General features: G+C 42.6%; 1 protein-coding gene across 3 annotated transcripts in view; it reads right to left on the bottom strand.

Moving 5' to 3' along the window:
• pard3ba (par-3 family cell polarity regulator beta a) overlaps positions 1–18,891 on the bottom strand; it is a 274,053-nt gene extending 255,162 nt beyond the window's left edge. For 2 of the 3 annotated variants that reach the window (XM_017714021.2, XM_037543525.1), the window contains exon 1: positions 18,426–18,891. In XM_017714021.2, coding sequence (XP_017569510.1) covers positions 18,426–18,542 — 117 coding nt within the window. In that variant the 5' untranslated portion in view covers positions 18,543–18,891. Of the gene's footprint in view, positions 1–9,638; positions 9,849–18,425 lie in introns of those variants that run through there. The other variant, XM_037543526.1, reaches the window with a different exon arrangement.
• Positions 18,892–26,435: the final 7,544 nt, after the last annotated feature.

Here is a 26,435-nt window from a genome sequence, read left to right as displayed (position 1 = left end):
TTTTCTTTTACAGTCCCCTAAGTTCTAGTTATGAACCAGGTCAATGTCAGGTACAAATTCCAAAGTAACACAATGGTAAATTCTTAATTTATAAGCAAGCAAAGTTTATTTATGTAGCGCTTTTTACAACAGGTGTTGTCACAAAGCAGCTTTATGGAAAAATCCGGGGCTGAGCCTCCATGAGCGTCGCCAGTAATGACAGTGGCGCAAGTGAGCAAGAGGAAGAAACCTTGAGAGGAACCAAGACTCAGAAAGGGAACCCATCCTCTTTTGGTCGACACCAGATAGCAAACAATGTTAGTATAAAGTATGAGATTAGTTTAAGTTTATACACCATCATCGGGAGGGTCAGTTCATGAGGGTGAGGTTTTCACAGCATTGTACAGCATGAAGCTCAATGGTGGTCAAGTCGGTCCAGAAGGCTGGTGACAGTGGACAGCCGAACAAGGCAGAAGTTATAACAAACTTTATTTGGGGAAGTCATACAATTATGACTGTAATAACTGTACAGTACTAGAACATGCTGGCCATTTCAGTGTAATTTAGGCTGTTTAGGAACTTACCATCATGTTGCACAACACAGCTATCTAGTACTTTGGAGTCTGTACCTCGCACTAACCCAGTTAATATCTTGAACTTGTTGGTCATTTTAGTGCATTATTTAGACTCTCCTAAAACTTACTATGATTTCACCTACTTTGGGGATTGTACCTCACACTTTATCATTGCATATCTAGAACCTGTTGGTCATTTTAGTGTAATTTAGACAATAGTAGAACTTACCATCATTTCTCCTACAATAATTACCTAGTACTCTGGAGTTTGTACCTCACACTTACCCTGTTAATATCTGGAACTTGTAGGCCATTTTAGTGTAATGTAGACTAAACTGTTTTGGAACTTACTACCATGTTACCCAAAATAACTATCTAGTACTTAGAGTTTGTACCCCACACATTAACCCAGTCAATATCTTGAACTTGTTGGCCATTTAGTGTACTTTAGTTAGACTCTCCTGCAACTAACCATTCAACCCCTACTACTCTGAAGTTGGTACCTCGCATTTGTCTGGTTAATAGCTAGATCTTTCGTAGTGCACACTGTGAACTGGTATATTCAAATTTATACGGCATTCTTCAAAAAAGGTTTAACAAGACTCTAAAAGGCAATCGCAGACAGTTGCGTCAGGAGGACGACACACAGTGTTAAAAAACATTGTTTTAATGAAGGTGCCGTTGACCCAAACTGTCAGTCAGCAACTCCCAGCACTACTCACTGTCTCTGAGCTCAGCGGCTCTCTGTTCATCTCATTATTACTGCATTAAATTAAGTCAAGAACCAGAGCACAAAAAGACACAAAGACATAGTAGATGGCGCAACTCGAAATACATACCAAGATATGCAGCCGAACTAATGTTTTTAAGAAAAACAGACAAATGCTAACCATCTTATACCTCGGCTAACAATACTAGCCTGGTCACAAGTTCACCAGACTGGTAAAAATTTCCACTAAATCTATACGAGTAGTGTAAAATGAACTTACTCCCATGCTTCCAGTGACACAGCTGGGCTATAAAATATCTGCTACAGTGTGTTGCGTCTCGTCCAGTGTACAGTAGCCTTAAGAAAGAAGCTAACTTGCTTATCAAAGGTCTTCATTTCTTATTCAAACTTAGTCGATCAGCTCAAATTCAGAGTTCAAAGCTCTTGGAGCAACAAAGCCAGTGTAGCTAAGCAATAGAAGCCAATTAGCATCATTTTAGCATCAATTAGCTAATCGCATACCTAAATTATCACATATTCTTGAATAGATTTGTGGCTTCTGGCCTGAACGTGTGACGTAGCATTATCTAAGAATCTCTTAAAGCCTGAATTCTGTCTGTAGTTTTGCCCATTTGTACAGATCAGTGGGCCACAAAGTGCCCTTTGGTGGTCCTCAGGCCACCAATACTTTGTGGGATGGGGGCGGTCTTGTTTGACCAGCTACGTTTGTGCTAAGGAGGAAAAATATGTAAAATAGATTACAGTTAGGCTGGTCAACGCGGCCCTCAGTGACCCAACAGTAGAGAGCACACTTCTGTCAACACCTCCGCCTCTAAAGGAAGCCGCAGGTGCACCCTGTTGCTCTGGAAAAGCCCCATCCTGCAGCTCTGGAAAAGTGCTACAGCTGCTTTGGCAGACAGAGCTGAGGGTTTTGTTTTGATTTTACTCGACTGGCTACTGATTCTGATCTCCCAATATCACCATAACTGTGTGTACATTATGCAGACTGGAGACGTCAAAGCAACCTGGAGGCAAAACATCCATTCAGTTCGAGGGGGAAAAAGTAGAAGGAGATAAACAAATTATATGACGTTTAATGTAGTCTTGCCTTTGGATGCATCATATTCGAACAATACAGAGGAGCCTACATTAAAAGCAACGTGAAAACTAGGTTGTTAAGTAATAAACAAGTCCCAAAAAACATACATTACAGGGATGTAGCCACCAGCTAACACTCAAGCCCCAAGGCAAATGCACTAGTCATTAGCTAACAATCTAACCCTGACCAAATGCATTAGACACTAGCCAACAGTCTAGTCCCAATCTAATGCATTAGATACTAGCCCACAGTCTAGTCCCAATCTAATGCATTAGATACTAGCCAACAGTCTAGTCCCAATCTAATGCATTAGACACTAGCCCACAGTCTAGTCCCAATCTAATGCATTAGATACTAGCCAACAGTCTAGTCCCAATCTAATGCATTAGATACTAGCCAACAGTCTAGTCCCAATCTAATGCATTAGATACTAGCCAACAGTCTGGTCCCAATCTAATGCATTAGATACTAGCCAACAGTCTAGTCCCAATCTAATGCATTAGATACTAGCCCACAGTCTAGTCCCAATCTAATGCATTAGATACTAGCCAACAGTCTGGTCCCAATATAATGCATTAGATACTAGCCAACAGTCTAGTCCCAATTTAATGCATTAGATACTAGCCAACAGTCTAGTCCCAATCTAATGCATTAGATACTAGCCAACAGTCTAGTCCCAATTTAATGCATTAGATACTAGCCAACAGTCTAGTCCCAATTTAATGCATTAGATACTAGCCAACAGTCTAGTCCCAATCTAATGCATTAGATACTAGCCAACAGTCTAGTCCCAATCTAATGCATTAGATACTAGCCAACAGTCTAGTCCCAATCTAATGCATTAGACACTAGCCAACAGTCTAGTCCCAATCTAATGCATTAGACACTAGCCAACAGTCTAGTCCCAATCTAATGCATTAGATACTAGCCAACAGTCTAGTCCCAATCTAATGCATTAGATACTAGCCAACAGTCTAGTCCCAATCTAATGCATTAGACACTAGCCAACAGTCTAGTCCCAATCTAATGCATTAGACACTAGCCAACAGTCTAGTCCCAATCTAATGCATTAGATACTAGCCAACAGTCTAGTCCCAATCTAATGCATTAGATACTAGCCAACAGTCTGGTCCCAATATAATGCATTAGACACTAGCCAACAGTCTAGTCCCAATCTAATGCATTAGACACTAGCCAACAGTCTAGTCCCAATATAATGCATTAGCCATTAGCTAAAGCACTAGCACCAAGTAAATGGGCTAACCACTAGCCAACACTTTAGCTAGAAAGCAAACACAACAGCTATTAGCTAACACTGTAGCCCCGATCAAGCGCACTAGCTACAACCCAACAGACAAGCCCCAAACTAAGGCACCAGCCATTAGCTAACAATCTAGCCCCAAGCAAATGCACTAGCAATTAGCTAACACTCCAGCCTCAAACAAATGCATTAGCTACTAGCCAACAAGCTAGCCCCAATTTAACGCACTAGCTACAAGCTAGTAAACTAATCATTAGGTTGACCGGTATCCAGTGACCAAGTTACCATGGTAACCTGGTAATATTTAAAAAATGATATTATTAATTGTAAATAGTAACTCTGCAGTGGTCAAATCGCCAACACGTCACACAAAACTAACATCTCAGTCAACTAACCTCTTTCGGTCAAAGTAGGCAGTTCTTGTTGAGATATAACCAAAGTCATTCAGAGTGGCTGGATGTGAAATGGTTCACTGGAAAAACTTCACCGTGGTGGTGATCGGAACTAGGGGTCATGACATCTACAGGGCAAACCTAGCCATTTTATTTAACGTCCAAAACATCTCTTTTGAGTTTTTATGTGTACAGTTTATCACGGTAAAATAGCTGCAAATAAGTCTTGAGTATCAATCAACATGTTTGTAGCCATTTCATTTCTGTGATGGAGCTTTAAGTGGCAGTAAACCGTTCGGACGCCCGGTTCCTATCACCACCACTGTGAACAGCTTTGAATCAAAGTGCACTCCTACTAACGCCCCTTCAACCGTGATGATATATCTTGTATATCTTATAAATAGGCCTATAGTTTTTGCACAGTACACAGCGGAAGGAAGACTGTAGCAATGAAGGGCTATGACAACAAACTAGAAATCCAGGCCTTTTCTCCTCAGCTTGTAACCCGAAGTGCCCTCAGGAGTCCGTTTCACTCTAAGCTCTTGGCTCGACAGATGCTAAAAATGGTAAAAACAGAAAATGCAATGTTCAGCCTTGAAGCAGCTACTTGGCTTTGAACTTCGGCCAACTTGGAGTTTATTCCTCTGATATGGGACCATGTGGACAGACGCCAAGTGTGTGTGTGTGTGTGTGTGTGTGTAACAGCAAAGATACATAACGCAGACATAATCTTTATTCACATCATATCGATACTGAAAGCACTGATTAAGGCCCAGTACTCATTTCCAAGACTTATTGTCTTCGCTGTAAAATGATTTAGGCTCAAAATACAAATCAAAGGCCTCGAAATAAAATCCAATAACAACAATTAATTCACACTCTTTTCATTCCATAGATAAGAAGGAATGGACTATGACCTCCACTCAGGGGCTGATTTATCGGAAACTCCTCTCTTGTAGCTCCATGTTGCTGGTGTACAGGTATAGAATTCAGTCTCGTCTGTTAAATAGTTTGTCTATTTATCCTGTAGTTCTTCATCAGTGGTCAATTTGACCACAGGGCTCCTCTTGTTTGGATATGTTTACTTGGAGTTCTGCGGTCAAAAACTGGCCAATGATGAATCTGGTAGAGGCAGGCTGATGGTCCGTCAACAAAGGAGCTACAGTCTTGTAACTGTTCACCAATATAGCTGACCTATAAAATTGGAAGTGACCAGTGAGTGGAAGTACAAGGTAGGTGTTTCTAATAAAGTGGCCAGTGAGTGGAAGCACAAGGTAGGTGTTTCTAATAAAGTGGCCAGTGAGTGGAAGTACAAGGTAGGTGTTTCTAATAAAGTGGCCAGTGAGTGGAAGCACAAAGTAGGTGTTTCTAATAAAGTGGCCAGTGAGTGGAAGCACAAGGTAGGTGTTTCTAATAAAGTGGCCAGTGAGTGGAAGCACAAAGTAGGTGTTTCTAATAAAGTGGCCAGTGAGTGGAAGTACAAGGTAGGTGTTTCTAATAAAGTGGCCAAGTGAGTGGAAGCACAAGGTAGGTGTTTCTAATAAAGTGGCCAGTGAGTGGAAGCACAAGGTAGGTGTTTCTAATAAAGTGGCCAGTGAGTGGAAGCACAAAGTAGGTGTTTCTAATAAAGTGGCCAGTGAGTGGAAGTACAAGGTAGGTGTTTCTAATAAAGTGGCCAGTGAGTGGAAGTACAAGGTAGGTGTTTCTAATAAAGTGGCCAGTGAGTGGAAGCACAAAGTAGGTGTTTCTAATAAAGTGGCCAGTGAGTGGAAGCACAAGGTAGGTGTTTCTAATAAAGTGGCCAGTGAGTGGAAGCACAAAGTAGGTGTTTCTAATAAAGTGGCCAGTGAGTGGAAGTACAAGGTAGGTGTTTCTAATAAATTGGCCAAGTGAGTGGAAGCACAAGGTAGGTGTTTCTAATAAAGTGGCCAGTGAGTGGAAGCACAAGGTAGGTGTTTCTAATAAAGTGGCCAGTGAGTGGAAGCACAAAGTAGGTGTTTCTAATAAAGTGGCCAGTGAGTGGAAGTACAAGGTAAGTGTTTCTAATAAAGTGGCCAGTGAGTGGAAGCACAAAGTAGGTGTTTCTAATAAAGTGGCCAGTGAGTGGAAGTACAAGGTAGGTGTTTCTAATAAATTGGCCAAGTGAGTGGAAGCACAAGGTAGGTGTTTCTAATAAAGTGGCCAGTGAGTGGAAGCACAAGGTAGGTGTTTCTAATAAAGTGGCCAGTGAGTGGAAGCACAAAGTAGGTGTTTCTATTAAAGTGGCCAGTGAGTGGAAGTACAAGGTAGGTGTTTCTAATAAAGTGGCCAGTGAGTGGAAGCACAAGGTAGGTGTTTCTAATAAAGTGGCCAGTGAGTGGAAGCACAAGGTAGGTGTTTCTAATAAAGTGGCCAGTGAGTGGAAGCACAAAGTAGGTGTTTCTAATAAAGTGGCCAGTGAGTGGAAGCACAAGGTAAGTGTTTCTAATAACAAGTGTGTGAGTATATTTTTTATATATATATAAAAGAGGCAGGCTGATGGTCCGTCAACAAAGGAGCTACAGTCTTGTAACTGTTCACCAATATAGCTGACCTATAAAATTGGAAGTGACCAGTGAGTGGAAGTACAAGGTAGGTGTTTCTAATAAAGTGGCCAGTGAGTGGAAGCACAAGGTAGGTGTTTCTAATAAAGTGGCCAGTGAGTGGAAGTACAAGGTAGGTGTTTCTAATAAAGTGGCCAGTGAGTGGAAGCACAAAGTAGGTGTTTCTAATAAAGTGGCCAGTGAGTGGAAGTACAAGGTAGGTGTTTCTAATAAAGTGGCCAGTGAGTGGAAGCACAAGGTAGGTGTTTCTAATAAAGTGGCCAGTGAGTGGAAGCACAAAGTAGGTGTTTCTAATAAAGTGGCCAGTGAGTGGAAGCACAAGGTAGGTGTTTCTAATAAAGTGGCCAGTGAGTGGAAGCACAAGGTAGGTGTTTCTAATAAAGTGGCCAGTGAGTGGAAGTACAAGGTAGGTGTTTCTAATAAAGTGGCCAGTGAGTGGAAGCACAAGGTAGGTGTTTCTAATAAAGTGGCCAGTGAGTGGAAGTACAAGGTAGGTGTTTCTAATAAAGTGGCCAGTGAGTAGAAGCACAAGGTAGGTGTTTCTAATAAAGTGGCCAGTGAGTGGAAGCACAAGGTAGGTGTTTCTAATAAAGTGGCCAGTGAGTGGAAGCACAAAGTAGGTGTTTCTAATAAAGTGGCCAGTGAGTGGAAGTACAAGGTAGGTGTTTCTAATAAAGTGGCCAGTGAGTGGAAGCACAAGGTAAGTGTTTCTAATAACAAGTGTGTGAGTATATTTTTTATATATATATATATATATACACACACACACACCCGCACACACAGTATTGTATCAATTGAGGGGAAAAAAGCTAATTTCACCAGTAAATCTAAATGTTCCACCTTAAGCAGCAACAGTCCACAAAAGCAGAAACATCATCAAGTGGCCAATTAACAGCGAAGTCAGCGGCGTGCAGATAAAAAAAAGCAACATTAGCCGCTCTCAGTCATCACTTCCTCTGGAGGGAATAGAAAGCGAGTCAGAATGGAAGTGAGGTTGATTAGCGTAGAATTTCTTAGTGCACTCAGGGCGCCACTGTTTCACGCCTTAATCCTCCAAACACTTCATTAAACACTAACAGAATTAGCATGACATTAAACACCATTAGGGAGCGCAGCTGAGAAAGTGTTGAAATAAAGCAGCAGTAATTGGCAACACTTCATTATATTCTATGATTAGAGGCCTGTCCTTACCGAAAAGGGGGAGACATAAGACTCATTAAAATGCCTGTGGTCTGTGATCTGATTACGTGAAGGTGGAATATCTGGTTTTTTTACCCCCCCATGTTATCCAATTACTTTGCTTTTGCCAGGTGGACCACTTGGGAACCATTGGTAATCACTTGGGAACAGCTAGGTAGCTAATGTTAAGCCCTGCCCGCTAGCTTCAGCTGGCTAGCTGGACCCAGACCCACGTCCAACGTTCAAAGATCACGTCTATCTGTCGACTATTACAGCTGAACATATCCCATCATTCTCACAACAAATGATAAGAAAAACGAACGCCTCTACAATAAGGCTAATTCCTGCTAGCGCCCTTCCAAGCAATTTCAAGTAGAACGCTAAGCTAATGGTGGTGTACATTTTTGGCCTTTCCAGATACGACATCATCGTTTGAAGCTCATAAGAGAGCTTGATGTGAAGCTTCTACCAGACTTTACCACGTGTTTTATTGGATGTGGCAGTTTTCCAACGCCGAACTAGCAGAAATCTGGATGGACTGCAGCTCGTTTCGCAGCTACAGTCAGTGCCGTATTTAGAACTCAGATTAAAATAGCACTTTTTCTCAAAACCAGTCCCACTTTTCAGACTTCCTAGTTACATCAATACTTGGTCTGATGTTCAAGACTTTCAGTTCAGGTCCTGAGTTTCTGACCTCGTTTGGCTAACGTCTTTTACAAGCTTCAAATGATCATGTTAAACGTGGAATGGCCAAAAGCGTTATGTGCACCACCGTTAGCTTAGGCCTAACCCTCTATTTGAAATCTCGTAAAAGCGCTAGCAGGAATTGGCGTTAATGTAGAGGTGTTTTTTCCCTCATAACAGCTGGGATGAGCTCAGGAAAACATACTGAAATCTGATTTTAGTGAGAATGATAGAAAATCGCCCACTGCTTTAATAGACTACAGTTTATAGTGATTCTTCAACATTCTTAAGATTACATTAAGATCAGAGGCTACAGGGATCACCACGGCAACATAAAATAATACTGGGTACAGCTAGCCAGCTAATGTTAGCGGGCAGGGCTAATGTTAGCCTAACATTCTGACCACCTCATTGTCCACCTTATCAGCTCCACTTACTGTATAGCTGCACTTTGTAGTTGTACAGTTACAGACTGTAGTCCATCTGTTTCTCTGATACTCTGTTACCCTGTTCTTCAGTGGTCAGGACCCCCATGGACCCTCACAGAGCAGGTACTATTTGGGTGGTGGGTCATTCTCAGCCCTGCAGTAACACTGACGTAATGGTGGTGGTGTGTTAGTGTGTGTTGTGCTGGTCTGAGTGGATCAGACGCAGCAGTGCTGCTGGAGGTTTTTTAACACCTCAGTGTCGCTGCTGGACTAAGAATCGTCCACCAACCAGAAATATCCAGACAACAGCGTCCTGTGACCACTGATGAAGGACTAGAGGATGACCAACACAAACCGTGCAGCAGCAGATGAGCTACTGTCTCTGACTTTACATCTACAAGGTGGACCGACAAGGTAGGAGTGTCCAATAGAGTGGACAGTGAGTGGACACAGTGTTTAAAAACTCCTGCAGCACTGCTGTGTCTGATCCACTCATACCAGCACAACACACCCTAACACACCACCACATCAGTACCACTGTGTCTGTTGAAAATCAAAACATTGGGATATACTTTGCATTGTGAAGAGCGCAATACAGGACATATGCCATTTCGACCACCCATAGCTTGTTATTTCTTTCAAACTACTCATCCGTTCTGGAGCAAAGTGCTCTCAGGCAGGTGGTTTCCATCCGCGTGCGATTCCCTGAAGCACAGATCGGATTTCAACTTGCACAGTAAAAACGCATACCTCAAGTAACCGGAACGGCCACCGCTGGAAGACGGCCACTCTACTGTTCCACGGCGATGTCTGGATCTAGTTCTCCTGCGCGGAACTAAGCGAAACAACGAAGGCAGTAAATCCTGAAACCTTTATATCCCTGCCATTATTTGATTTGCCCGAAGAAAAAAAAGACTGACTCATATTTGAAACCTCGTTCTCCATCACTGCCTCTCTGGGCAGCGCAGTCATCTAGCAGTCGATGCTGCTGCTGTGCTGTCAACTCCACAATAAATCAACTACCACTCATTCTCAGTTATGGAAATGAATCTGCAGACAATAAAGATTCGACTGTAATGAAAGATCACTTAACAGCACGGTAGATTTCAGGAACAGCCTCTTTTTTGGGCTGAATAGCACACAAAGTGGTTATTATTCGTTGTGTAGTTTTACATAGTGAACCTAAATATTGATGCAAGCCAATCAGAATTTAGGGCACTGGTTTGCATTTCATATTTAGCATCCATGCATTTTGCCCAGATTAAGAGGTGATTTAAATGTACCAGCAGGAATATTATGGGTAATTTTTAAAACGACAGATAACAACGAAGCTTTGTTGATGAATGATTTTCTCATAAATAGTTGGTTTAGTAGTTTAAGAGCATTAGAAGTTTTCCAAAAAAATTACACTGACATGCAAAAAAAATTGAGTTTCCAAAAACCCAAAATCTAACCTTGATGATGTCTGAATAACAATAATTATTTTGTCACAGTTGCTGGAATCATATTGTTTACTGTTTAATTAGGAAAACACTATGAACTATTATTATAAATGGCTTTTAATGCCTTTTGTGGGATATAAATGTAGTTTAAATCCAGCTATTAAATGTACTGCAGTATAATGATGCACTATATTAGCGCTGTTTGTGTGAATTTTGTCCTTATTACAAAAGAAATAGACACTTTGGATATTCTATTTATATTTTCTGGTAAGTTTTTCAGTGATATAACACATGTGGCTGTGTCAAATGTGGACGGAAATGATCTTTCGTTAAGTTGGCTTGACCTAGGTTTATCAAAGACCTAGCAAAACCTTAGCAACCACCTGGGATACCACAACAACAGCCTAACAACATCTTAGTATCACCCTGGGATACTATAGCAATGACAAAGCAACACCTTACCAACCACTTGGGAAAGCATAGCAATGGCCTAGCAGCACCTTAGTAACCACCTGGTATACCAGTCCAGAAGTACCTTAGTGACCACCTAAGATACCACAGTAAAGCCATAGCAACCCCTTTGCAACTACTGAATCACTATTGTTGGCAAACAGACCTGTTTTCCTTTGCAATAAGTAACGTTTATGTGGTACCATTTTACTGTAGGGTGCTGTTCATAAGTCTACATGACACCTACATAAGCTTGCAATGGCAACTAACATAACCCTACAAAACTGTTTATAAATATTTATTCATACATCTGCCATAAAGGCTACTTTAGCCAACTTTGATAAAAAATTGGCAAGCGTAACCTTTATAGTGAATAATGTCTATTGGAATAAGTATTTATAAACATTCATGTAGAATTATGTCAGTTGTCATGACAAGCTACCGTAGGTGTCTTGTAGCCTTATGAACAGCATCCTAGATTAAAGTGTTACCATTTATGTTTACTGCATATAATGTTTTCCACATATCTATATGCTTAATTGGGGATTTCCGGGGTCACTTTTCAGCCGCTAACTTATGTCCCATCGATGTGATAATGACTGGGTTGTTGTTCATCCAGCAAAGCTGGCATCTGCACCATCAGACCCTACTTGGAGCTCCATCTTCATGAGGCATTGGTTAAGCACTGGTTTACCACTCAGCGTTGTTTCCACCCACATTTAGCCCAAAATTTTGAATGGCTGTCCCCGGATGTTCTCGTTACATGATCACCGTAAGACTAAGAACGTCCGCACCCAACCAAAAAATGTAAGCAACTGGGCATGGACAAATATTTCAAGCTCCAACTCTAAGGGGTAAAGAGATGCTGGAAAATGGTCACGTAAAAATTAATCATGGTTGTTTTTGGTACATTCAAACATATGATATGGGCCCCGTATACACAGTTTTTCTACAAAAAAAAAAAAAAAAAGCCCTCAAGGCACCACAGAGCTTGACAACCACCCCCATATGAAAGGCCCTCACTTCGTCAAAGGCTGACACAAGCGCTGAGATTTGCGAGTGACGCAGCAGATAAAGGTGCCTGTATGAATGGTTATGAATGGGTGCCATCCACCCAGCCCGGTCTGGCATAGAGCGGCCGCTCGCCGCCCAGTCACAGCCAATCTCTGCCGATAACGTCCATCAGTCAGACGGACGAGACGCTCTCCGAACAAAGCCCGCCATCTCCGCCTAGCAGGCCGGGCCAAACTAATCAAACCCAGGCTGCCATCTGTGGTTGGAGATAGGAGGCGACTAATGGCACAGCTAAATTTATCACACATTACGCTCATTCTCTCAGACCGTACAGCTTATGTGGGTGACAGCAATACAGCAGAGTCATGTGATGCAGGCAAAACATGCATTGCCATAAGAGGTGAGAGAGGTAAGGAGGGTAAAAGCATGTGGCCATTATCAGCCCATGAGGATGAGGAACCCCTGGGGGATTTGTAAACGTGAGGAGGAGAAACTCAAAGAAAGAAAGGCAGGGAAACAAACGGTGTGATGAGAGCCGTCATACTGAAGGTTATCCCTATCAAAATCAATATGGTAATTATAATGTGGTGACGCAAATATGCAATGTACACCAATCAGGCGTAACACCTCCTTGTTTCTACACTCATTGTCCAGTTTATCAGCTCCACTTACTATACAGGTGCACTTTGTAGTTCTACAGTTACAGACTGTAGTCCATCTGTTTCTCTGATACTTCGTTAGCCCCCTTTTACCCTGTTCTTCAGTGGTCAGGACCCCCATGGACCATCATAGAGCAGGTACTATTTGGGTGGTGGACCATTCACAGCACTGATGTGGTGGCGATGTGTTAGTGTATGTTTGGATCAGACACAGCAGCCCCTACTTTGAGCTCCATCTGCATGAAGCATTGGACTGGTTTACCACTCAGCGTTGTTTCCACCCACATTTAGCCCAAAATTTTGAATGGCAGTCCCCGGATGTTCTCGTTACATGATCACCGTGAGACTAACAACGTCCGCACCCAACCAAAACCAATGGTGGCTGCTTAATGTAGTGGATAACACCTGTGCCTTCTACGCTGTAGACTGGGGTTCAATCCCAACCTGGGTAAACTCCCTACACTACACCAATAAGAGTCCTTGGGCAAGACTCCTAACACCGCCTTCGCCGACCTGTATAAAATGATCAAATTGTAAGTCGCTCTGGATAAGAGCGTCAGCCAAATGCCATAAATGTTAGCAGATGGGCATGGACAAATATTTCAGGCCACAAATATAAGGGATAAAACAGAATTACTGTTTTTGGTACATTCACATGTAGGTTATGGGCCCCATATATGCAGTTTTTCTAAAAAAAAAAAAAAAAAAAAAAAAAAAAATACACCCTCACGGCATCACAGAGCTTGAAGACCACCTCATCTGAAAGGCCCTCACTTCATCAAAAGCTGACAGAAGGGCTGAGATCTTCGAGAGACGCAGAAGACATGGCTGCGATTCTTTGAGGAACCGGTTGCACATGATGGTGCACCTGAGCAATACCACCGTATAATACACAGCTGATGACACCCATAATGTGCAGGTTAGCATTGTGCAAACTGCATGCCTAAATCATAAACTTGTCTCAAACTGCAATTTATGCGATTTAGTGATCTCAAATGTCGTTTGTGACGTTGTCTGATCTACATTCATCTATAAAAATGGCCACTCAAAATTCAGAACTGAATGAGTTTTACAAGGACGGCATTTAGCTTCCATTGCTTGTTGGATTTGGCTTTGAACTGATTTGATTATCCCCAAAACGACGGTATGAATACTGTAACGGGACTGAGTTTTCACCTCAGCTTCACTGCCAGGTCCGCCAATAATGAAGGCAAGACTCAACTCAGCTCAGCAGACTGGACTCTGCCTAGGGTGTTTTCTTCCATATTCTGATGAGATAAATCTCAGAAGAGTCTTCCCACTTACGCCGCAGCAGTAGCTGCCAAGCACAACAAGCTGTCGACATGACCGTTACCATCCTGCCCAACAGCGTGCGGGTGTAGAAGTGCCGACTGCACAAAATCACGACTTCAAGGCCTTTTATAAAAGCTTCTTTTGACATTTCTTTTGAAACCTCTCCATTTTTGATGTTTTCCAGTTTTTGACATAATTTGAAAAGACCTGTTGCACGTAAATTTCATGATGAATGGACTAAAAGAAATGGACCAAAATGATGTGGGAAAACGCCTGGTTCCATTGACTTACATTAAAAATAAAGCATGTTTTTTCCTTCTCCTGTAGGAAAGTAGGCGTGGACATGCATGGTGGCCATACAAAGAGTCTCCTGGTATGAAAAGAGACATTTGTTTGGACATTATTGTTGTGGATGTTACTACTGGGCTGTGGTGTGGTTAGTGCCAGTGTTAATGCCCACTGCAAAGAGAAAGTGCATGGCTAGAAGTGACCTGCCTGCTATCCTGGCCCCTTTAGAGGCACTGGGCAGTGCTTCTCCCTTGTTGCCGGTTCAATAAGAGAGCATTTGCTCACATGTGCAATGTTTCCCTCTGGTTCTTCATCGCCTAGTTCAGGGGTTGGCAATCCGAATGCCCAGAACAGCCATTTGTCCTTTCAACAATAATCAAACCACCTTGGGAGCCACAACATTTAAGTTAAGCATTTAACCCATCCGTGAAGTGAAACACCACATACACACTAATGAACACACACACTAGGGGGCAGTGAGCACACTTGCCCAGAGCGGTGGGCAGCCCTATCCACGGTGCCCGGGGAGCAGTTGGGGGTTAGGTGTCTTGCTCAAGGACACCTCAGTCATAGACTGTTGGCCCTGGGGATCGAACCGGCGACCTTCCAGTCACAGGGCCAGCTCCCTAACCTCCAGCCCACGACTACCCCAAATTAACAAATTAAGTTAACACAACTTAAATGCTACAGAAAGTTCAAGTAACTTAATCAGAAAAAACTGAAACTCAAAAAAAGTCGTACGATAACTAAAAAAATTTCATGTCCATTTTACCATCTTGGCTGTAAATGTGCCTCAGCATGCGCTGATGTGCTAGTATAGGATAAAAAAAATAGAATGTAAATGAAAACGCAGACTTACTTTGCTCTGTTTTAAGCTTTAGTTCAGCTACAGCTGCTTTTCTTGCATCTCTGGCAGGAAACTTTTCCACAAAAGTAGAACAGGTTCTCGTAAAATGTCTCAAGGTTTGACTTTTTACGAGGCTGAAGTCGCTTCTCATTCACCTTAAGCCTTTCTCTTTGCTGCTTCATTAGCTACTAGCTAGGCCAGATTGTTGTCTGTGCTGCTAAGGTGACCAGTAGTCTGCGCACCAGTAATCAGTGCAGTGAATGAGCACATTTACGCTACATTGACTGCAGCATTTAAGACCATTTATAGGTAAACTGTGTTGAACGACGAGCAGAGCTTTATTTTACTGCAAAGAAGGATCATTTTATTTACCTATAAACCATGTACCTACAAACCTAATTCTGCTGTTGAGCTGCAACAGGGCAGTACAAGAGCCACATGCTGCCGACACCCGGCCTAGAGGCTACAATATACACACATTTGAAACACTTTTGTCCGATCCACTCCTATCAGCGCAACACACACTAACATGCCACAACACCACTACAGCCGTGTCACTTCAGTGTAAAACATAACTGCACATGTTAATGAACAAATTAAGTTAGCACAACTTAAATGCTACAGAAAGTTCAAGTAACTTAATCGGAAAAAATTGAAACTCAAAAAAAAGTCGTACGATAACTAAAAAAATTTTCTGTTATTTTTATTTACGTTTTAGCAAATACAAAACAGGTTGATAATATGTTGTTCTTAAATATTTGTTTGTAGTGTGGCTGGATTGTTCCCCTCTTCTAACTCCTCTCACTAGCAACAGATGATTATTTGATGTACTAGTCCTAGTTTAGCTTATTCAGAATGACCTACGCTAATTGGTGGTTGCCAAGTGCATAAAATAGTCTTGACGCCTATCAGGAGTAGCCGGTCCCTTCAGCGCAAGTGAAGTGTAATGTTTTTTTTTTTAGCTAAAACTGAATCGGTGAGTTTATCTAAAAAAAACTGCATAAATTACATTTAAATTTCTCATAACCTTTTTTTTGCCAATTTCACACATTTAAACGGGATCTTTGAGTTGAATCCACTTATTACAGTGTAGTTCGGACGTTTCAGCTTTACTTGATAAGTGTTTGATCAATGCAACCTCATTCCTACTGGCTCTTGCTACCATATATTTGCATACTGGGCGTGTCCCACCTTGTTTACCCCACCACCTGTGTGTTGTCATCCTCCACAGCCTACCTTCGCTTGGGCGTCTACTTCTTTTCTACATTTTTGTGACTCATCTAATCTCAGTCAGTGCTGATTGTAGATCAGCGTCGAGTGCGCCGAGTCACCAAGTCCCCGACCGCTGAGTGCCGTTCTGTGGTGGCTTAACACTGCAATGCTTCTGCACTATGGGCTGTCAACATCTGGCAAGACAGTCCACAACAGTGCGAAGTCAAACTGGTCAAGACATTGATATCAATGATTATCAAGCATCTGCTGTACGGTATGAATGTGTTACAAGTGCATTTAGATTTACTCTGTATTCATACTGAACCCGATACTCGATAATAATAGACATTGATATCAATGACTGCGTCTACATGCACTCGATAATCTGACCGTAAGCAGGTCTCTGCAGTTGTCTGATTCAAATGGTCGTGTAAACAGCACACTGTGATTTCTTAGATCGGATTAAAGTCTTGAAATTTGATTAAGAGATCCAACAAAGAGAGCTGGATTTTAGACCAGTAATCAGACTCCTCAGTGCATGGGTACCCTTACTCTGATTTCTTTCGGATTTCTCAGCCTGTGCATGTGTGAAACGGACAGCAGTACTGGAAAAAAAAGCAAGCAGCAAAACACTTTTGGAGCGACAGTGAAACCAAATATATGTGGATGAAATTAAGTATTTAAATACTCTTCATCTTCTAGATGATGTATGTTCATATTTTCAGGTAAAGTGGCTTGATGTTAAAAAAAAAAAAGCCACGATTTGAAGTTTGTGATTTATGTCACGTTTACGTCACGTCTTCTTCTGTGAGTTTATTGGCTGGCTCCAAAGAAGAAATCCTGTCTGACTCATGTAAACCAGAGTTTCACATTATCTGATTCAAAGCCATTACTTGCATGTAAATGCAAAAATCTGCTTTTCTGCAGTTACCAGATTATAAAGTGCGTGTAAACGCATTCAACGTCTTCATCACTTCTTAACCGTGTGGTACAACTACCATCTCCATGTGGAACAATCCACCACTCAAATAATACCTGCTCTGTGGTGGTCCTGTGGGGGTCCCGACCCTTAAAGAAAAGAGTGAAAGTGGGCTAACAAGCTATGTAGAACTACAAAGTGCACCTAATTGGTCAGCGGAGCTGATCAAATGCCCAGCGAGGCCCAATCCCATTTCACCCCTCGCCCCTAAGCCCTCTGTTTCTCGCGTCTAGGGCTAAGGTGTCCCAATTTCGTTGAGATAGAGGGGTTCGGTGAAGTGTTAGGGCTACACGGCCCTCCAAACAGAGGTTCCCCAGAGACTCCAACAGAGGGTTATGAGAAAAAAAGAAAAATAAGCAAGATGGCTGAGCAAGAGACCAAAGTAACCCACAAATGTGAGAATTTTCTCAGTTAAAAAGTTACAGTAACCACTGTTTTCTCTTAGTTTAATGTTGTTTCAGTGTATTTTGCTCGTTTTCTTCATAACAAGCGTAAACAAATTCTTTATAGCATGCTAATGTCTCGGTAGCTAGCTCGATAACTTTCCCGTTCCACCTTAAAGAGCCCAGCAGTTCTGATGCCTGAAGCTCCAGAATGTAATTGCTGCTCCATTTAAGGCGGAAACAGGAAGATTTGAGCAAGAAGCTGGAGAATCTCTGACCTCAGCTTCATATCACTGAAGAATTAGGGGGTGGGCGATGATAAATAATTGCTCCCCTCTTTGAAGGCTTATGATCCCTAAATGTAACTAAAGCCCAGCAGCGAGGAGCTGAACTTCACCCTCCTCTGCGGTCACTGCAGACGGGCCGGGTCGCCTACAGAGCGGCGCTGGTAGCTGTTAATGAAGTGATGCTCTTTTTATTTGAGGGTCTCATTTCCGAGGGCAAGATCTCAACCACTACCCCATTGTAACCCAGCTCTAAGTGGTTAGGGTGACGCATGAAAACAAAGGAGAAATGGGATTGGGCCTGAATGTAGAAACAAAGGTGTGTACGGCTACACTGACCGTGCTCCCTCAGCCCACCCGGCTGACACCAATATCATATCATTATATTCTTTAGTGGTGGGCAGAATGAAGTAAAGCCAGTCAGCAGTGCAGGGGGTGGGAGTGTATGGGTCACTAAGGGCTGTTTCAGACACCAACACACACTCGCTGTTAACGCATTGCTGTTGACTGGTCACGTGACCCGCTCGGGTGGAGGAGGAGGGGGGGGTTGGGGACCCACCCAAACGGCGCAGGTGCAGCTTTAAAAAAAAGAGAAAACTTCTTAAACAGCCCAAGCAGACCCCCCGAAAAGAGAGCTCTGGACAGAAGGAGAGAGGAAAGGAGTCTGAGTTTGTAGAGAAGGTCACCTGTTCCACAATCTTCCTGTATCGCTGAGTCGCCTGGACGATGAGGTCGCGCACCACCCAGCCGTCTTTGCAGGGCACGACCACCCCAGTGCTGCCGAAATTCACCGTCACCTTCATCCTCAGCGGCGCCGAGAGCTCAGAGGAGCGAAGCGGGCAGCCGGTGTGTGTTTACAGGCGCTCGGACTGAGCCGTGAGCCTCGAGGCGGCGACCAAAACAACCACCGCCGCCGCCGCCGCCGCGGCTACAGGTGTCATCGGTGAGGCGCTCAGGTGAATCCCCGCGCCTGCTCCGAGAGCTGGGGCTCCGGGCCCGCTCCGAGAGAGAAACCGCCCCCTTTGTCCTCTCGGAAGAGTCTGGGCTGCCTCCCGGGGGCTGTGTTGGAGAGTTTGAGGCTCGTTTCTGTGAGTAAGCAGGGAAAACCGTCCGCCTCGGTTCAGTTCAGCTCGGCTCAACTCCCTCTGCCGACTGCCGAGAAACCGGAAGCGCGGAGCTGATAGCCTGAAGCTAACACTACCTCCGCTGCAGCTTCGGCGGCGTCCAATCTTTCACGCTTTCCCGGCGCTTTCCAGTCGCGAAAACCGCCTCAGAGTGGACATCACACACATTTCTGTCAAACAGAAAGCCAAAAGTTTTCCAGGTGTGGAAAAAAGCCCCTAACCGGACCACTTTAAAGGGTAATTCCAGCCCTTTTCCCCAAACTTATGCACCAGTCCATAAACCCAGGCCATTGTTGATTCTGGTGAAATGTTTTCACTGCAGGGCAATTTTACATTTATTTATTGTAAATTGTTTTATATTGGTTTTCACATAACCTGGCACAAAAATAACCAAAATCATTAACAGGTTCTGTTGGTTCCTGGTGGGGTCCAGTAGTCACCATTGGTGTTCTGATGGGTTGATACTATAGCATAGTGGTTAAGCAGGTGCTCTGGGATATATTCCATTTGTCCTACAGGAAACTACCCTGATAGCAAGAGGATACCGCTGGACCACTGCCGCCCCGCTAATGGTAAATGGTGGTCCACTGCCCACATAAGACGGTTTTGGGCCGTTCTGGCTTTGATGTTAGGCATGATGGCCAGAATAGCGCCAGATCCTGGACAACTTTATTCTATTTTCCCTTGTGTATGCATTTGTGGGACAATTCTGGCATGAATGTTGTGGACCAATAATGTAGATGGGCCACACTGGGACCAGATGAGTTCTTCTCACTTTATAGTGTGTGGGCCAGATCTGGGCAGAGGACCCAGCCATGTACTGGGCCAAAACAAACCAAGGATGTGGCCCACAAGTGAGCCAGCCAAATTTTGCTAACTGGGTGGCATCTTGCTCAGTGCTTTCTGGGCAGTCCACCGTCCAGGCGGTTAAGCAGAGTAATAGACAAAATCCCACAGAGTCTAATTTACCTTCCTTTTTTTTAGTTATACTTTGTAAATTAGTAAATAATTTTGATCCAGCTCAGCGTCAGCAACAACATTTACTATAGAATAATTATACCTGAAGCCTAGGTTTTATTTTCTAAAATAAAAGTCTCTGCTTTTTAAAATCGGTTTGAGAAGAGTAAACTAGTTAAAGCTTGTAAGCAGGACAGTGATCTGAGTGGTCCAAAGTTGGACCAACAATGGCAAACAGTCAGTGGGATGCTGACCTTTTTTTGTAAAAAATAAGTATGAGCCACTGCTGTTCCGCCCTCGGACCACCCAGATCACTGTCCTGCATGCAAGCTTCAACTTGTTTTTAATCTCCTCAAAGAGGTTTTAAATGCACAGAGACTTTTATTTTAGAAAATAAACTATGACAAATATTACAAAAAAACCGAGAGAGTGAAATAATGACTAGGCGTGATATAAAATGGTTTTATAGAAAATGTTGTAGCTGATTTACAAAGTATAACTGAAAAACAAAAGAAGGAAAACTAAGTAAACTGGACTGAGAGTGGAAAATGAGCGATGATGAGTGGTCCACTCTTGCTGTCATGGCTCAAGCTGCTTACAGAAGTCTTCCCACACATTTCATTGTTTATGGTTCCTTGTTAACGTGGCCAGTATTTTTTCCAAAGGAGGCACATTCAAATGTTTCTCCATATTCTACATGTATGGATTTGTGTCTCCTTCCAACATCTAGGAATCCCTCATTTTGCTGTGTTCTAGGAGAAAATTCTCTCCTATTCATTCAGTTTTGTCCCCTAGAGGACAGCCTTTTTTGAAATTGGAATAACATAGCAGAGCCAGTTTCCAAGAAACTTTTCCAAAGAGGCTCAGTCCTTTTTGCATCCTTATAACGTATGATGAAAATATATACTAATGTCTTGTTTACACTTCCAACACATAATATCTTTCAGCACTGCCATTCTATAAAGTGGTGTTGGGGTAGTGTAATATCAGTGTAGTGCTTTGTGTGGAATTCAATTGCCCCTTGCTTCTCTATTGTGTCTCCCTTTATTAGAGAAATCTCTACCCCGTGTGGCTTTTCACACATTCTGGAGCATATATATATATATATATATATATATAATTTGGTAGCTTACAGTATTCTGTTATAGCATTTGTTTCTTATTTGAGACAAATTATTGCTTTTTACACAATTTCAGATTTGCAGATTTCCAAAAATGACCCCTCTCCACCAAATTAGATTTGACTAGATCATTGTAAGATATTTTTTATTTACCTTATGTTATTTTGTTATACAGTTGTGGTTGCTGGAACTAGATGTCTGACACATCCCAGCTAGCAAGGCATGGTCCAAACTTACAAACAAATAATAAAGAAAGAAATAAAGGAAAAATAAGACACTGTTGGTTTTGAATGGTAAGTGCTGTAGCGCTGTAGACATTGGGACCCCTGGTTTGTACCACCTCTACAATGAACCAGTTCACACCAAACACTGAAGACTGTCCTACATGAAGATGTGGTTAGAGGAGAACCCCTGTAGTGGCCACTGGATGGCTTTTCAACAGGTACCGCTTTTTAATGCATGGCCCAAGCAGATTTCGTAAAGTGACAGATTTGAAACTTGCTAAGTAGAGATACAGCTTCGGGGAGGTTTCTGCAGTCCCTCTAGTGCCCCTCTGTGGCCCCTCTGAGGCCACATACCCCCAGTTTGAGAACCGCTATACCATTCTAGTCCAATTTTGCATCTAGACTGAAAGGCTAAAGCCTTTGAGTGACAGTCAAGAAATCCAGGAGCGGAACCACCTGAACAGAATGAAATAAAGCCAAAAGTAAGGAATTAGAAACTGACAGACGTGAAGAAAAAGTAGATTATTTACCTCAAAAATATACACTAGTAGCATTGAAACATTATTTTGAAAGGCCATCGTAAAATGTGTGTAAATACATAGCAATGATTAAGCAAACTTGTAAAGTAGTTACTACCTAGCTTTGGTTCCACGTCACCATAAACTATAAAATATCTGGAAAAGGTTTCAACTTCATACAGGCAGATGAACGAGCCCAAGGTTCTTGTGAGCCCAAGGCCGTCTGCATGAGCGATGACTTTCATCATCTTGTTTTTGTGCTCAGGTCAAGTTACAATATGATTAAAAACCCATTATGCTGTTCTGGAATGCCGAAAATGTTGGTAATGATCATTAACACCAGGCGTCTGTTTCCTTCTAAAGCACAGCACATCCCATTGAAGATATATGAGAAAATAGACCCTTTACAAGACATTGCCATTGTGTTGTGCCAGTACTCATGGAGACACGTCTGCATGATACACAACTACTATTAATTGAGTGCCTTTGTAACACCTTAGTTGGAAGGTTTCAAACAAATGAACCCCATCATAGTCCTTATTAACCTCCCACTGACCTGAAAATGTGTTCTGACCTTGTTTTCTTATCATGCATAATAGAGATACAACTTCCTTATTTGTTAATAATACAGTAACGTTGGCTCACTGAGTGCAGCCAGCAGTCCTGTTAATCATTCCTTCAGAGTTGCAAAGGTGAACAATCATTGTTGAGATGTTTCAGTTTTTCTTTGTTGACCCAAATCACCACTCAGATTAAATAGTGGGTTCCGTTTGTTTGCGGATGGATGATGGGGCTTAGGCTACGTTCACACGGCAGGTAAAAGTGGGCCAAATCTGATTTTCTCACCAAGTCTGATTTTATGTTTGGCTGTTCAGATTATCTTTTGAATGTGATCTGTATGCGACACCAGTCTGAACAGATCAGCTCCTAAACCGACCATCACGCGCTGCTTCACGTGGCTCGTCCAGAGGTAAACAATCACAACCGCCAAAGAACGGCAGTTGCTCCCGGAGGATCGGCTTCATCTTCACCAGCATCACAGGAGCCATCATGAAGCATCACTGACTGACAGCTGGGCTCATCACCCAGAATGTGTTCAAGTTCACGGTAGAAGGGTCTGGTATTCGGCTCCAGCCACATGGTTCATGTCTTCAGATTCTTGAAACCGTTCTTTGACGCTGCAGCCTTGCTCGCCTCCGGCCACGAGTTGGACTGATGTAAAAGTAACGAATTCTGATCTGGCTGTTCAGACTGATGTCGCAGGGGGGCGGTATTGTTTGAACTGGAGAAATTCCCAAATTCCCGAATGCAGCCTGACAAAATCCTGTCCGAATCTGGCCTAACCCACAGCGCCGAATGTTTGAATAAGCAGGCAAGAGAAGAGTGAAGTGGAGTGAAGTGCAGGCCAAAAGGACTGTGAGAAACGTGAGACCTGAACCTGATGCAAGCTCGGAAGAATGTTTGAGAAATGATATCTGAACCGACACTGACGTGAAAAGTCAGGTCCCGTCGGGTTCAGACAGATATTTCAGGCGCTAGACTGTGTGTCTTATTTCCACGTCTCTGCGCTGAGAGGCACTCGCTCTGACATTTTTCCTCATTTTTCAAATATTTGTGCATTGAAAAGTACAGCAGCACCACCACCGTTCACACGGTGATCTATTATAAATGACTGCTCTCAGAAATACAGCACGATTCTGATAGATGCTACTCCATTCACCTTTATTCTATTCTATTCTTCTCTGTTCTGTTCTGTTCTACTCTGGATTCTATTCTATTCTTCTCTGTTCTATTGAGTTCTACTCTGGGTTCTATTCTATTCTTCTCTGTTCTATTGAGTTCTACTCTGGATTCTATACTATTCTTCTCCGTTCTATTGAGTTCTACTCTGGATTCTATTCTATTCATCTCTGTTCTGTTCTCCTCAGGACTCAATAGAACAGAGAAGAATAGAATAGAACCCAGAGTAGAATTCAATAGAACAGAGAGAAATAGAACAGAATCCAGAGTAGAACTCAATAGAACAGAGATAAATAGAATAGCATCCTGAGGAGAACAGAACAGAGATGTATAGTATAGAATCCAGAGTAGAACTCAATAGAATGGAGAAGAATAGTATAGAATCCAGAGTAGAGCTCAATAGAACAGAGAAGAATAGACTAGAACCCAGAGTAGAATTCAATAGAACAGAGAAGAATAGTTGAGTTCTACTCTGGATTCTATTTTACTCATTCTATTATTCTGTGTTCTGTTCTATACTGAATTCTATTCCGTTTTAATTAATTCTATTTTATTTTGTTGTTCTCTGTTCTATTCTGCATTCTATTCTATTCTTTGTTCTGTTCTACTCTGGATTCTATTCTATTGTATTTTTCAAGGTTCTGTTCCATTCTACTGTTGATTCTATTCTGTTTTATTCTATTAGTCTTTTATGTTCTACTTTGGACTCTATTCTGTGCTGTTCTGTTCTACTCTGTTATTCTTTGTTCTCTTCTGTTCTACTCTGGATTCTTTTCTGTTGTTCTCTGTTCTGTTCTATTCTCTGTTCTTTTCTGTTCGGTTCTATTATTTTCTGATCTGTTTTTCTCTGGATTTAATTGCATTTATCTTTCAAGTTTATTGATCCAATATAATTCAAACCTCTTTTGCATTTTCTTTTTATGTTTTTTGATAATCGTGCCAAGTAGGCCATGTCTGTTACATTCCTATCATTAAAATGCTTCCTAATTAGCATATATGAAAGAAAGTCCAGCATTATTTTTTTGGTCCTCCTCTATCCCCCGTCTGTCCGTCCAGCCCAACGGATGCACACACCAAGACAGATGGAGATGCTGAATTATTTTAATGCCTGGAAAGCATTGAAAAATGTAGCAGATAGAGAATAAACCGGCCAATAAGTGGCCCCTGTCCCCTGGTGTTGGGTCAGCCCAATTCTGCAGTGATGGTATGCAGACTACAGCAGCCGATTCCAGCCTCTACCATCTGCAGGGGTGACTGTGCCAGCCACAGTTTAACAATGCTTTCCCCTGATGGCTTATTTGTTCCCAAACGCAATTGCACAGCATGTTTAAAGTAGCATTAGCATAACTATTCAGACGAAATAATGGCCTCCTGTGTTCCTTTACCATGAAAACGAAATGGGAAAACCTGGGACCAAAAATGTTTTTGGCGCGCACAATGGCGTGTGATGGAGTCAACAGTTTCACAGCAGGCGTCGCACTCCAGTTCATGGAACACTTGTAAAACAACTGTGACAGATGTGCGAATCGTCTAAAATTGCTTAGCCCAGCACAGAGTTAATGGAGCTGATATAACTGCCCAGTGACTATAAGCATTAAACAACATCCCTGATGACAGGCCTCAGGAGATGGAGAGGAACGCTGCAATTGCTGTCTTCATCTGGATTTGCTGGAGCCAAAACAAAACGCTCCGTGTGTCAATAAACCTAAAGCTCTTTGTGCAAATATTGAAATGTGGATAATGTCTTACAGGTGTGGAGTCTCAGTGACACACAGGTACGCGTCACATACCACCTCGCATACTCACTTTAACACGTCCTTACACCTACAGGACCTTTTATGACATCCCATTCTAAAGCCATGAGCGTTAATATGGAGTTGGTCCATCTTGCAGCTCTGACCGTTTCCGCTCTTCTGAGAAGTTTCCTACAAGCTTTTGGAAAGTGTTTGTGTGAATTTTGACCCGTTCATCCAGAAGAGCATTTGTGAGATCAGACACTGACGTTGGACGAGAGGGCCTGGCTCACAGTCTCCATGATGGGGTTGAGGTCAGGGCTCTGTGAGGGCCAGTCAGGTTCTTCCACACCAAACTCACCCAGCCAGGCCTTTATGGACCTTGCTTTCTGCACTGGGACTCAGTCATGCTGGAACAGAAAATGGCCTTCCCCAAACTGTCGGCCATGGAAATCCATTTCGTGAAGCTCCTAACCTACACTTCAGCTCTCAGTAGCCCCACTCTTTGAGTTTATATGGTCTACCACTTCATTGCTGAGCTGTTGCTGCTCCTAGACGCTTCCATGTCATAAAATTAGCACTTACAGTTGACAGGGGCAGATCTAGCAGGACAGAAAGTTCACAAACTGACTTGTGGCAGAGGTGGCATCCTATGACTGTGCCATGTTTAAAGTCACTGAGCTACTCTAGTACCCATTCTAGTACCAGCGTTTGTCTATGGAGACGGCAAGGCTATGTGCTTAATTTTACACAGCTGTTAGCAATGGGCGTCCTGATTGGCTGATACCCTTGAACTCAATAATCAGGAGGGGTGTCCACATACTTTTTCATATATATATATATATATATATATATATATATATATATATATATATGTGTGTGTGTGTCAACAGTTTACCCACTACTTCAGCTACACCACTGATCTGGTATTTTTACCTGATGGCCAGTCAATTCCAATGTACTCAGAGTCCGATATTAGAATGATAGCAGCCTTGTCAGAAAACAGCTCAATGCGAGAGCAGCCTGGCTGGATTTATCCTTTATGTGAGCAGCCTGACTGCTGGGTCAATTATGGCTGTCCGGGCCACAGGTGAGCAATGAGTGTTATTTCCTAGTTTGTCCAGATGGGTCAAAACCAGGACTGTTCTGTCGGCAGTAGCGAGACACAAAATCTTTTATCTCTCACCTATTGGGAAATAAGCTACTCGGAACAGAGGAAATGTACACGTGTGGCGAACCACTTAAATCCATACACACACCTCAGTCAAGCCACAGTCAGG

Source organism: Pygocentrus nattereri, chromosome 12 (assembly GCF_015220715.1).
Source record: "Pygocentrus nattereri isolate fPygNat1 chromosome 12, fPygNat1.pri, whole genome shotgun sequence".
NCBI lineage: Eukaryota > Metazoa > Chordata > Actinopteri > Characiformes > Serrasalmidae > Pygocentrus > Pygocentrus nattereri.
Note: the sequence above shows the minus strand (reverse complement) of the source record. Positions and strands in the feature narration are given on the sequence as shown.